This window comes from Apodemus sylvaticus, chromosome 17 (assembly GCF_947179515.1).
Source record: "Apodemus sylvaticus chromosome 17, mApoSyl1.1, whole genome shotgun sequence".
Lineage (NCBI taxonomy): Eukaryota > Metazoa > Chordata > Mammalia > Rodentia > Muridae > Apodemus > Apodemus sylvaticus.
Genome location: NC_067488.1, coordinates 6,575,612 through 6,589,195, shown reverse-complemented (window position 1 = coordinate 6,589,195; position 13,584 = coordinate 6,575,612). Strand labels below are relative to the sequence as shown.

Sequence of the window (13,584 nt, the reverse complement as noted above, 5' to 3'; positions counted from 1 at the left end):
GAACCGACGCCCACAGACCGCACTGTCTGCTGTTGTTCAGAGGCTGTGGCAGTGACTCCTCAGCACGGGCAGCACCGCCTCTTCCTCCCAAGGACTGTGCTCCAGTTCCCAGCACCCACATGGCTGCTCACAACCGTCTGCAGCTCTAGCTCTAGGGAATCAGCCTCCCACTTCCTGGGCCAAGTGTTAGGCACTCAAGTGTTCGGCACTGACCGCTGCAGGCATACATGTAGGCAAAACACCCATAAACTAACATAAATAACAGTTTGAGAGAAATGACAATTCCCCTCAAAATGTTCATCGGAGCCAGAGATCAGAACGGCTCAGTGGGTGGAGGCGCTTGCTGCTAAGCCTCCTGAAGGCCAGAGCTTGAACTCTTGGCCCCACAAGGTGGAAGGAAAAGCTACACAGTCAAACAGGCAGGCAGGCACTCGCACACTCGTGTGCTCGCACATACACACATGAACACATGTGCACACACATGGGCATACCACCTACAATGCACACCCTTCCAAAATAAATAAAAACATAAATTGCTAATCTACTATTTCTTGTACCAAACAAAATAATTACATATTTTCTTCCTCTCTGCAATCTACAGTTTTTAAGAACAATTAGAACACTGGTTGTTTCTGAACTTCTTACAACTATAAACATCTGATACGGAACAAAACAATGGTGAGCTTCCAGAAATACCATGCCAGCTGCAGCTAGTGGATAGCCATAGAAAGTTTACCTACGAAAGGGAGATGCTCAGGGGACACACATGGCCTGGTGTCCTGTGCACATCTGCTGTCCTGTCCGAGAATCCTCATGCAGTCTTTTCTCCATCTCCCAAGTCCTACTGCCCTACGCTAGGATGCACTCACATCACTGACGGAGGCTGCACTGCTGCCCCAGGCTAGGGTGCACTTACGTCAATGATGGCAGCTGCACTGCTGTCTAGATGCTTGTACAGCTCATGTAGCACTTCTCTTAGCTTCTTCACTGACTTCTTATTAGGCTGAAGGAGCATTGCTTGGAAGTTCACCGGCAAGCCATACCTTAAAAAGCAACAGAAACAGCGTACAGCACCAGCACATGAAGCACATTTTCTTTTTAGAGCAAACAGCCTCCCGCTTCTCTCTTCATGGACGCCACATGTTTCATGTTAAAGAGTCCCTTCCCCAGTGTGCCACCAGCCACAGAAGCACGTAAGCACAGACCTAGGAACCCAGGAGCACCCTTTTAGTAACCCCAGCTACACAGGCCTGCGACCCCAGCACTGGGGGGCTAAGGCAAGGGGCTGTAGAAGTACAAGGCCAGTCTGGGCTGCAGAGGAGGAAAACCCAGACATGCCAATCATGGAATTGGTTAATACTCAATTTCACAGTCATCTACGGATACGGCCAGTACGGAAAGACAGTGACATCTGGCTGGAAGACCTGCCTGTAACGGAAAGCTGAGACTTTCCATGCATACTGGACGACGCACTGTGAGAAACAAAACTGAGAAGCGTGTCTGCAGACAATCTCTAAACGATTACAGCATGTTAGAGGGCCACGAGACAAATGATACTGTACATCAAAGTACATGCAAAATATCTGAAAAAAATCTTCATTTTAAACAAACATTAGCATTTTCTTTTAAAGATAGGGTTCACTAACTGTGTAAACAGAAATCTGCCTGCCTTTACCTCTAACTGCTGGGATTAAAAAGTGTGGACTACCATCCCCAACATGGCTAATATCCTAAAATTCCTTTTGCAATTAACTACAAATCATGTCCCACATACTGATATATTTAGTGAACCAAGAACCACAAAACTAATGGTGGCTCCATGAAGCGGGAGAGATGGCTCAGTGGTTAGCAGCACAGGCTGCTCTTCCAGAGGACCTGGGTTCAGTCCCCACCCCCACACGGCAGCTCCCAACCGTCTGTACCTCCAGTTCCAGAGGATATGACGGCTTTTCTGCACGTCATGAGCACTTTGGTACAGACATCACACAGGCAAAATACTCATACACAATAATAAATTTTTAAAGATGGCGGTGCTTGCCAAATTATACTGACGCCCACTCAACATTGCTCTGCCTGGAGCCCTTCATCACTGTGCAGTCCTGGATTCAGGGGAGCTGGAGTGCCCAAGCCTACACCTCCAGGGGATGTCCCACATACTGGTCAGCTCCAAAAGGCCATGTGGAGCACACATGGCAGCGCACGCCTGCTGTGCTAGCATTCAGGAGGCTGAGGCAGAAGAGCAAATGGTAGCTAGCCTATGATAAAACTGCGCTCCAGGTCAGCCTGGAGAGACTACACCAAACAAAACAAGTGGCCATGGTGAGAACTGATACACCAACTAGACATACGTACACAATACACTGTGTGCCCCACAATGAAATCGCTAACTGCTCAGACTGACTCTCCTTAAACAGTTCATGACTAACTGTGAGAGGCAGAACAGTGTGGGTCTATTTTCCTGAACCTGGTGTTAAAGAAGGAGATAAATATGCACTTGACAAGCCGGGTGACCCTGAGACCCACTCCCTCCTAACTGGCTCTGGCTGTTCTAAGGCTGGATTAGGTCATGAAAGGGGCACACTGAACTCTGCAACTCCAACCTTCTCCGTTCACTTTCTTACCTTAAAACAGACTCCACAAAAACCCGTAATGCTTTTATATGAATCCACGCAATAAACGCCTCACTGAAGTTCACTTTAAGCCACCGCACAAGTGGTCCCTTTAAAAAAGTGAAACACAAAATCACCACAAATTTGGTTTGCAAATGGCAATTACACAAGGCAAATATTTTTTGAAGTGATTAGCCACATTATGAAAATTCAAATACTATACTGGATACCAATTATCTTACCATGCTCTTAAATGAAAGGGTAAGCCACGACTCAGCAGGCTCTGCAGAGTCCAGAGTGCCTAGGTTCAGCAGCAGTGAAAGGCACACGCCTTCAGGAGCAGTTCAAAGCGGGTTTGAAGGCTGTAGCACAGACACTTGAGCGCACTCTACAACACGCTACACACCAGCACATTTTCTTTTGCGCTAATGGAGCCACCATTAGTTTTGTGGTTCTTGGTTCACTAAACATATCAGTATGTGCGACATGATTTGTAGTTAATTGCAAAAGGAATTTTAAGATATTAGCCATGTTGGGGATGGTAGTCCACACTTTTTAATCCCAGCAGTTAGAGGTAAAGGCAGGCAGATTTCTGTTTACACAGTTAGTGAACCCTGTCTTTAAAAGAAAATGCCAACACACCCACAGAGAAGCTGACCACAGCTTCTCGAGAGCACAGCCATCCCCATCCAGACTCTGAAACCTGCTCATGATTTATAATTTCCTGATTCTATGACAATGCAAGTTCTTGTTGAACTTAAGTGTTTAGTACAACTTAAAAACTTTGTCAAATACGCCAATCAATACCTCTTCCTGGCTACCTAAAAAGACATCATTGACTCAGCACCTAACTGAGGATCATTTGGACGTACCAAACAACTCACGCAAAGAGAATACAATAAGCTCTGATCAAAACACTGGCTCTCTGAGCTGGCATGGCACCCAGCATTTGACATCTGCCTGCTAGGAAGCAGAGCAGGCCGGTGGGGTGGAGTGGCCTTGCAGCTGTGCAGGGTCTACTGCTCCCTGGTGTCAGGGAAGACTGGGCTGGAAGGTGATGAGCTCCTATAGGCACCTCCTTCTTTTTATTTTCCTCTGTAACACATCTTTTTTTAAATTCAATGTATTCTTTATTTACATTTCAAATGATTTCCCCTTTCCTGGATCCCCCCCCCCACCTCTTTCCCGAAAGTCCCATAAGCCCTCTATCTTCCTTTCCCCTTTCCCCCCATCCACCCCTTCCCACTTCCCTGTTCTAGTATTCCCTACACTGCTGCACTGAGCCTTTCCAGGAACCAGGGGCCACTCCTTCCTTCTTCATGGGCATCGTTTGATATGTGGATTGTGTCTTGGGTATTCCAAGCTTCTAGGCTAATATCAGCTTATCAGTGAGTGCATACCATGAGTGCTCTTTTGAGACTGGGTTACCTCACTTAGGATGATGTTCTCCAGTTCCATATGTCTTAAGAATTTCATGAATTCATTGTTTTTAATGGCTGAATAGTACTCCATTGTGTATATATATACCACATTTTCTGTATCCATTCCTCCGTTGAGGGACATCTGGGTTCTTTCCAGCTTCTGGCTATTTATTATAAATAAGGCTGCTATGAACATAGTGGAGCATGTATCCTTATTACATGCTGGGGAATCCTCTGGGTGTATGCCCAGGAGTGATATAGCAGGGTCCTCCAGAAGTATCATTCCCAGTTTTCTGAGGAACCACCAGACTGATTTCCAGAGTGGTTGTACCAGCTTGCAACCCCAACCAACAGTGGAGGAGTTCTCCACATCCTCGCCAGCAGCTGTTTTCTCCTGAGTTTTTGATCTTAGCCATTCTGACTGGTGTGAGGTAAAATCTCAGGGTCATTTTGACTTGCATTTCCCCGATGACTGAGGATGCTGAACATTTCTTTAGGTGCTTCTCTACCATAAGATATTCCTCAGGTGAAAATTCTTTGTTTAGCTCTGTACCCCATTATTTAATGGGGTTATTTGGCTCTCTGAAGTCTACCTTCTTGAGTTCTTTGTATATCTTGGCTATAATATAAGCCCTCTGTCGGATGTAGTGTTGGTAAAGATCTTTTCCCAATGTGTTGGTTGCCATTTTGTCCTTTTGACAATGTCCTTTGCCTTACAGAAACTTAGTAATTTTATGAGGTCCCATTTGTCAATTCTTGATCTTAGAGCATAAGCTATTGGTGTTCTGTTCAGGAACTTTTCCCCTGTGCCCATGTCCTCAAGGGTCTTTCCCAGTTTCTTTTCTATTAGTTTCAGTGTGTCTGGTTTTATGTGGAGGTCCTTGATCCACTTGGACTTGAGCTTAGTACAAGATAAGAATGGATCGATTTGCATTCTTCTGCATGCTGACCTCCAGTTGAACCAGCACCATTTGTTGAAAAGGCTATTTTCCCCCACACTGGATGGTTGTAGCTCCTTTGTCAAAGATCAAGAGACCATAGGTGTGTGGGTTCATTTCTGGGTCTTCAATTCTATTCCATTGATCTACCTGCCTGTCACTGTACCAATACCACACAGTTTTTAACACTATTGCTCTGTAGTACTGCTTGCGGTCCGGGATACTGATTCCCCCAGTTGTTCTTTTACTGTTGAAGATAGTTTTAGCTATTCTGGGTTTTTTGTTATTCCAAATGAATTTGAGAATTGCTCTTTTTAACTCTATGAAGAATCAAGTGGGGATTTTGATGGGGATTGCATTGAATCTGTAGATTGCTTTTGGCAAGATAGCCAATTTTACTGTATTAATCCTGCCAATCCACGAGCACGGAAGATTTTTCCATCTTCTGAGGTCTTCTTGGATTTCTTTCTTCAGAGACATGAAGTTCTTCTCATGCAGATCTTTCACTTGTTTGGTTAGAGTCACCCCAAGATACTTTATATTGTTTGTGGCTATTGTGAAAGGTGTCATTTCCCTAATTTCTTTCTCAGCCTGTTTATCCTTTGAATATAGGAAGGCTACTGATTTGCTTGAGTTGAATTTATATCCAGTCACTTTGCTGAAGTTGTTTATCAGCTGTAGAAGTTCTCTGGTGGAGTTTTTTGGGTTGCTTAAGTATACTATCATATCATCTGCAATTAGTGATACTTTGACTTCTTTTCAATTTGTATCCCTTTGACCTCTTTATGTTGTCTAATTGCTCTAGCTAGAACTTCAAGTACTATATTGAATAAATATGGAAAGAGAGGGCAGCCTTGTCTAGTCCCTGAATTTAGTGGGATTGCTTCAGGTTTCTCTCCATTTAGTTTGATTACTGGTTTGCTGTATATTGCATTTATTATGTTTAGGTATGGTCCTTGAATTCCTGTTCTTTCCAAGACCTTTAACATGAAAGGATGCTGAATTTTGTCAAATGCTTTTTCAGCATCTAATGAAATGACCATGTGGGTTTTCTTTTCCTTTGAGTTTATGTAGTGGATTGCATTGATGGATTTCCATATATTGAACCATCCCTGCATCCCTGGGATGAAGCCTATTTGATCATGGTAAATGATTATCTTGATGTGTTCTTAGATTCGGTTGGCAAGAATTTTATTGAGTATTTTTGCATTGATATTCATAAGGGAAATTGGTCCAAAGTTCTTTTTTGTTGGATCTTTATGTAGTTTTGGTATCAGTAAAATTGTGGCTTCATAGAATGAGTTGGGTAATGTTCCTTCTGTTTCTATTTTGTGAAACAGTTTGAAGAGTATTGGTATTAGGTCTCCTTTGAAGGTCTGATAGAATTCTGCACAAAAACCATCTGGTCCTGTGTTTTGTTTTGTTTTTTTGGTTGGGAGACTGACCACTTCTATTTCTTTAGGGGTTATGGGACCATTTAGATGGTCTATCTGATCCTGATTAAACTTTAGTAGTTTCTATCTGTCTAGGAAATTGTCTATATCGTCCAGATTTCCCAGTTGTGTTGAGTATAGGCTTTTGTAGTAGGATCTGATAATTTTTTGAATTTCCTCAGTCTCTGTTGTTATTTCTCCCTTTTCATTTCTGATTTTGTTAATTTGGATGCTGTCTCTGTGCCCTCTGGTTAGTCTGGCTAAAGGTTTATCTACCTTGTTGATTTTCTCATCCTGGTTTTGTTGGTTCTTGTATAGTTCTCTTTGTTTCAACTTGGCTGACTTCAGCCCTGAGTTTGATGATTTTCTGCCTTCTACTCCTTGGATGTATTCGCTTCTTTCTGTTCTAGAGCTTTCAGGTAGGCGCCTCCTTCTCATACTCAACCTTGAGCTGCTGGGAATCAGTACATACATATAGAAGTATATATGTGTGTGTGTGTGTGTGTGTGTGTGTGTGTGTGTGTGAAAATTACTTTTGAGACAAGTTCTCATGTAACCGAGAACTTCTGAGCCTCCTGCCTCTTGTCCCCATGCTGGGATTACAGGGTGTGCCACGACAACCAGTTTTGTCACCGTGGCACTGTGGCTTTGTGCAGCTACATATGCACTCTACTGAACTACATCCTCAGCTCCAACATTTACATTTTTCTAACACCAAATTATAAACTGCATTTTCATATTTTTCCTCCTTTCAGTATCCCCAGAATGTATTTTTCCATTTTCCAAGACTCAAAAGCAAAATAAGCTCTTAAATAATCCAACAAAGAGACTACAGAGGAGGCCGAGGTTCAGGGGTGGGGCCTGAGGTCAGACGGCTGAGCCATGTAAGGAGTGGGGCAGGTGTGGACACGGGCTTGAAACCCCAGTGCTGTGGGAGTGCCGACAGAGGGCTCTGGGGCAGGCGTGGACATGGGCTTGAAACCCCAGTGCTGTGGGAGTGCCGACAGAGGGTTCTGGCACTTGCTGGATGCCTATAATCGCTACACTCTAAAGCAGAGGCAGGAGAATCCCCAAGCTCCAGACAATCCTGGGCCACACAGTGTGCTCCACCTGAACCATGGGATGAAACAATGTCTCAAAAAAGTAGTGGGCTAGTAAAGTAACTCAAATCCTAGTCAAAGAAGGCAGTACTGTTTCCCTGTCTGCTGCACTGACAACACTAAGGAAGAACACATACAAACTGCTTCTTCTTGTCAGTAGACAGCCTGTTCATTTCTTCTTTATCTGCTTTCATCTCCTCCTCATTATACTGGAAGTCACGAACTATGAACCTAAATGTGGAGGGAAAAAACATTTGTCTACACCATATATAGCCAAGCCAACACATTTAAATTATATATAGATACATCTCTGTATATACAAGAGAGACAGACAGACTTACTTGTTTTCTCTGGCTTTGTGTCTGAAATCATCAACTGCTTTTCTAAACAAGGTGACGTTACAAAGATAACTGTCTTGGTCCTCTGAAAGAACACTAAAGGGGGAAAAAGTCATTTTAAGCTCTATACTTACTGTAGAATTCAGAATTCAGAAACAGGAGGAGGGGAAGAAACCCTCACTTCCTCGGCACCACCTCCAACGGAAAGACAATGAACATTCCTGACAGTCTCTGGGTCGGATGCCTTCACACCCTCTACAGCACACACTTAGTAGCTAACGCAATGATGTACTAGGGGAAGCCACACTCTGGAGCACGCTGTCCAGCCTCTACCATCAGTCTGATTGCTCAAATTGTCTCTTCTGGTCTCCCAGACTATTCTTCCTCTGTCCAGTCCAATCCAGCCAGCCCACCTGGTCTGCCTCAACCACTCTGGACTGCTATCTACTCCTGCCTGCCCCAGGTGTTCATCCTGTCTTCCCACCCACCACAGCCCCAATCAGAACTCGCCAGCTCTGCATGAGCACACATGTGTGTAGGCTCTACGGTGTCAGCAAGTACACAACTTCAGCCACAAAAGCCTGCAATGCCTTGAGGAGCGCAGGCCGCCATTGGAAAGGGTGAGCTGCATGGCTCACACAGGGAACCTGAGTCTTCATGAAGAGAGCCTCATGTACAGGCCTGCAGAGCCAGACACAACGTTTCCAACAGAGAGCCCATGTGGGGACATGACTGGGTGTGGAACTCTTCCACTGGGCATTTTCTAATTTTTAATTTGTGGTTTTGCAAAAGAAAAACACCTTCTGAAGTTTAAGTGATACACACACAAAATCCCCACTGCCATGCATAAGCTGGCTCACACAGGTGCACTACCACAAAGCATCTCCACACTCGAGGTAACAAGCACCCGCCCTTCTAAAGGCCCGCCCTTCTAAAGGTGCCTTGTGTCATTGGCTTTTGTGGTTTTCCTTTTTATGTTTAGAGTTTTGTTTTGTTTTGTTAATTGCTTTTGTTTGGGGGAGGGGCTGCATGTACACATGCCCGTGCCTGAGAAGGCTGTTCATTTCTGTGGAACAGGTTAGACAGTCGTGAGCCACTCAAGGTGGGTGCCAGAACAGAACCCAGGTCCTCTCCTAACCACTGAGCCATCTTTCCAGCCCACAGTATTTATTTATAACGTGGTAATTCTAAAACCAGAGCAGGGCACTGGTGCGCACGCCTGCAATCCCAGCACTCTGGGAGGCAGAGGCAGGCGGATTTCTGAGTTCAAGGCCAGCCTGGTCTACAGAGTGAGTTCCAGGACAGCCAGGGCTATACAGAGAAACCCTGTCTCGAAAAAAACAAATCAAAAAACAAAAAAAAAAAAACAAAAAGAGAAATTCTAAAACCAGAAGTAAGACTGACAAAACTGACAGGATACTTGAGGAATTTAAATGCTTTCTTTAAAAAAATAAAATTAGGAGCTGGAGAGATGGCTCAGCGGGTAAGAACACTAACTGCTCTTCCGAAGGTCCTGAGTTCAAATCCCAGCAACCACATGGTGGCTCACAACCATCCGTAATGAAATCAGATGCCCTCTTCTGGTGTGTCTGAAGACAGCTACAGTGTACTTACATATAACAATAAATAAATAAATCTTTAAATAAGAAAAAAGAATAAATAAAATTAGACAAAGTATTTTAAAAGTTTCATTTTTCCTAGTCAATAACTCATTCGTCCAGGAAATCCAGGTGCTCACTACAGAGCTCACCTAAAGGCAGCTTTAAGAACTACATGCTGCTCAGTCAGCAGCCACTGAAACCACCTCCACAGCACAGGACAGGGAGCCACCTCAAGCCCCCCCATCAGTGAAATGCAAAGGAGCTCACTGCTCTCCACTGAGAGCACTCACAGGCCTTGTCTAAGCGGCCCCTGACATGCTCACCTCATTCCTGCTCCTAGTGCCTTCAAACGCAGGTGGGCGAGAGCCACTAAAAGGTTAAAGGGGGGCTGGAGAGACGGCTCAGCAGGAAGAGCAGATGGGGGGGGGTTCCCAGACTCATAACTACAGTTTCAGGAGAGCCAATACCTCCTCTGACATCCCTGGGCACCAGGCATGCACATGGTAAATACACATGTACACATATGTACACACAGACACATACACACAACTCACAAAATAATCTTTCAAAATTAAGAATACTAGTAGAAAACAAATAAACCTGGATGTGATGGATCACACCCATAATCCCAACACTTGGGATGCTGAGACAAGAAGATCACTAGGAGTTCAAGGCCAGCCTGGGCTACAGAGTGAATTCTAAGCTGGCCTACACTACAGAGAAAAAACCTTTCTCAAAGGGAACCCCAAATCTAGGTAAGATGGTATGCACTTATGCACAGCCTAGGTAAGATGGTATGCACTTATGCACAGCCTAGGTAAGATGGTATGCACTTATGCACAGCCTAGGTAAGATGGTATGCACTTATGCACAGCCCAGGTAAGATGGTATGCACTTATGCACAGCCCAGGTAAGATGGTATGCACTTATGCACAGTCTAGGTAAGATGGTATGCACTTATGCACAGTCTAGGTAAGATGGTATGCACTTATGCACAGCCTAGGTAAGATGGTATGCACTTATGCACAGCCTAGGTAAGATGGTATGCACTTATGCACAGTCTAGGTAAGATGGTATGCACTTATTCACAGTCTAGGTAAGATGGTATGCACTTATGCACAGCCTAGGTAAGATGGTATGCACTTATGCACAGCCTAGGTAAGATGGTATGCACTTATGCACAGTCTAGGTAAGATGGTATGCACTTATTCACAGTCTAGGTAAGATGGTATGCACTTATGCACAGCCTAGGTAAGATGGTATGCACTTATTCACAGTCTAGGTAAGATGGTATGCACTTATGCACAGTCTAGGTAAGATGGCATGTACTTATGCACAGCCTAGGTAAGATGATAGTACTCAGCGCCTGGGAGGCAGAGTAGAAAGGATAATGAGTTCTAAGCCAGACCTGACTACATATATGTCAAGCTTGGCCTGGTGGGACATACAGCCCTTGAGAGATAGAGACAGGAAAATTAAGAGTACAGGCCAGTGCCGGGGCGGTGGTGGCACACGCCTGTAATCCCAGCACTTGGGAGGCAGAGGCAGGCAGATTTCTGAGTTCGAGGCCAGCGTGGTCTACAGAGTGAGTTCCAGGACAGCCAGGGCTATACAGAGAAACCCTGTCTCGAAAAACCAAAAAAGAAAAAAAAAAAAAAAAAAAAAAAGAGTACAGGCCAGGCCAGCCTAAGGGAGGGAGGGAAGGAAGGAAGAACAGAGGAAGGGAGGGAGGGCAGGCAAGCAGATGATCAAGTAATATTATCTATTTTTTTAATATTTATTTTTATTTTGAGTACTGGTGTTTGCCTGCACATATGTGTGTGTGTGTGTGTGTGTGTGTGTGTGTGTGTGTGTGTGTGTGGTACCATTGGAGGTGAGAAGAGAGTCAGACTGCAGTAACTTAAGTTACAGATGATTGTGAGCTACCATATAAGTGCTGGAACCAAACCGGGATCCTCTGCAGGAATAGTCAATGCTCTTAACTGCTAAGCCAACTCTAACCCCACTACTATCCATAGTGTTTGTATTTATTTATTTACTGATTGATTGATTTTTACTTTACATGCATTGGTGTTTTGCCTACGTGAATGTGTGATGGTATCAGAGCCTCTAAAGCTGGAGTTTCAGGCAGTAATGAGCTGCCATGAGGGTGCTGGGAACCGAGCACAGGCCCTCAGGCAGAGCAGCCGATGTTCTTGACCACTTAGCCCATCTCTCCAACCCTACTACCATATCTAATTGACGTAATGTGAGTAAAGGCTTGAAACAGCGACTACCTCGAGGTAATTCAAATGTTAGATAACTGAGATGAGGCTCGGAGCAGACTACTTGCCTAGCATGTGCCAAGTTCTGCGTCTGACCCCCAACACCACTCACACAAAAAGGAAACATGTTAGCGACAGGCCAAACAAACATCCTCATCAAGCCAGAGAGCTCTTTCCTGGCTAGTGGGTGCGGGGCCTGAAGGCCCAGCCGGCTTGTGTGGACTCTGTGCTCTTCCCATTGCCACCCGGCCAGCTCTATGTTCTCCATGGACATTGATGCCAAATGCACTTTACACTGAGGTGGGACTGGGGATCCCATTAGGACAAGCACTGCCTGGATTTTACTATCCTTCCTTTAAATTATTAAAGTGATCAACAAATGATCTAACTCTCTGAAACGGTATAAATCCTTTCAAAATCAGAGCTTATTACCTGACCTATCCAGTACCCCACTCGACCCTGAAGCCTGACTTCTGTATAGGACACTGTCACTGAGCCTCACCCTCCTCCGGGGCACCTGCTTCCTGAATACTGTGTTCATCTCTGAGCTCAAATGCTGTAGAGGAGGTACCACTGGTCAGGATCGACAGACCAGATGAGACTGCATGTCAAGATATAACCACTGTCTTCACTTTACCATGTGAAGAGTTGGCTTCCAAAAAGGGTATTACTTCAAATACAGGGAGCAAATCACAATGGGCTCAAGAGCCTAACCCTCATCAAATGTCAATGGTACCTATGTTTTATATATTCTATCAAATCTTAAACTAACTTACTAACTTCCCTGACATTTGAGATAAGACAGTGGGAGCCAGATGTTCAAAGACATACCCAGGTCACACGGCAAGTTGGAAGAACCATCAACAGGGTCCCATGACTTTCCAATATTCTAAACTAACTCCTGTATGACGTGATGAACTGGAAAAGAAAGTACTTCTGGCCTGATCTAAGTTCACTTCTTCACGGTCTATGATAACCATCTTTAACAAGGCATCTCATGCAACAATAACTGGCCACAGAGTGATGATATAGGTCACAAGCTACAAAACCATTGTCAGCCCTGCCTTGCTCCACTGGGCACTGAAAACCATGTGCTTTAGATCACTTAAACACGGCCTCCTATCCTATGAAGAAGTTAGCTGGCTAAACTGCCTCACGGCACTGCTGTAACAGACACACACAGACTCGTTAAACTCAGAACTCAAATGCTTACTGAGAAGGCAAGCACTGTGTTGTTTTTAGACTATGCAGCACTGGCCTCTTCACACAGCACCACAGGAGTGCCTGGTGTGACTCCTTTGCTAGGTAAATGAAGACAGTTCTGAGAGGAGACACAGCAACAGCAGATGGAAGCTTCGAGGAGGTAGCAAGACGGAGCAGAAGCCCATGGCTGGCCCTGGCCCTGGCCCTGCCGTCATCTTCCCGGTAAGTGTGGCCCTTGGCAAACAACCTCATCTCACTGTCCTCACATCTCCATCCATAAAAATGAGGGGTCAAACCAGCCGTGCCAGTCCCTTCTAGATCTGAAATGATAACTAGAGTTCACAGCTTATGAAGTAAAAATGACGGCTCTAAAATTACAGACTTACTGCAAAGAAAACACAAACTACAAAGAGATTTCTGAATTCCACAAGCTATAAGACTTCTAGGAAACAAAGCACTGTTACAAGATGGCTACTTACTTGCTCGACCTCGGTACGACCATTTCTGCGAGCGTTTCATACTGCTTGATCCAGTCATTGTGGTTCAACCTGCAGCAAAGGCACAACAGTCATCAGGAAGGGAAGTCACGTCCCACCTCTGCCACGTGCAGGAAGAGAAAACAGGGGACCCATAGGAACTGTGGCTCCATAAAGCATATCACGTGTAGCAAAACATCA

The 13,584-nt window shown here is 44.8% G+C and overlaps 1 protein-coding gene and 1 long non-coding RNA gene across 8 annotated transcripts in view; one reads left to right on the top strand and one right to left on the bottom strand.

Moving 5' to 3' along the window:
* The window catches only part of Atp6v1c1 (ATPase H+ transporting V1 subunit C1), a 36,196-nt gene that overhangs the window by 1,368 nt on the left and 21,244 nt on the right, over positions 1-13,584 (bottom strand). The window contains exons 8-12 of the mRNA XM_052160568.1: positions 13,387-13,455; positions 7,843-7,935; positions 7,639-7,732; positions 2,622-2,719; positions 917-1,043 (exon numbers count right to left, since the gene is read on the bottom strand). Of these exons, the coding sequence (XP_052016528.1) occupies positions 917-1,043; positions 2,622-2,719; positions 7,639-7,732; positions 7,843-7,935; positions 13,387-13,455 (481 nt within the window). The remainder of the gene's footprint in view (positions 1-916; positions 1,044-2,621; positions 2,720-7,638; positions 7,733-7,842; positions 7,936-13,386; positions 13,456-13,584) is intronic.
* Positions 10,195-10,745, top strand: LOC127667514 (uncharacterized). Of its 7 annotated transcripts, none has more exons than XR_007973891.1 (4): positions 10,195-10,288; positions 10,413-10,474; positions 10,506-10,598; positions 10,661-10,745. It is a non-coding gene; the product is annotated as an uncharacterized LOC127667514 (long non-coding RNA). The 7 variants fall into 7 exon arrangements; XR_007973888.1 differs by having other exon boundaries at positions 10,537-10,598; positions 10,630-10,722; XR_007973887.1 differs by having other exon boundaries at positions 10,630-10,722.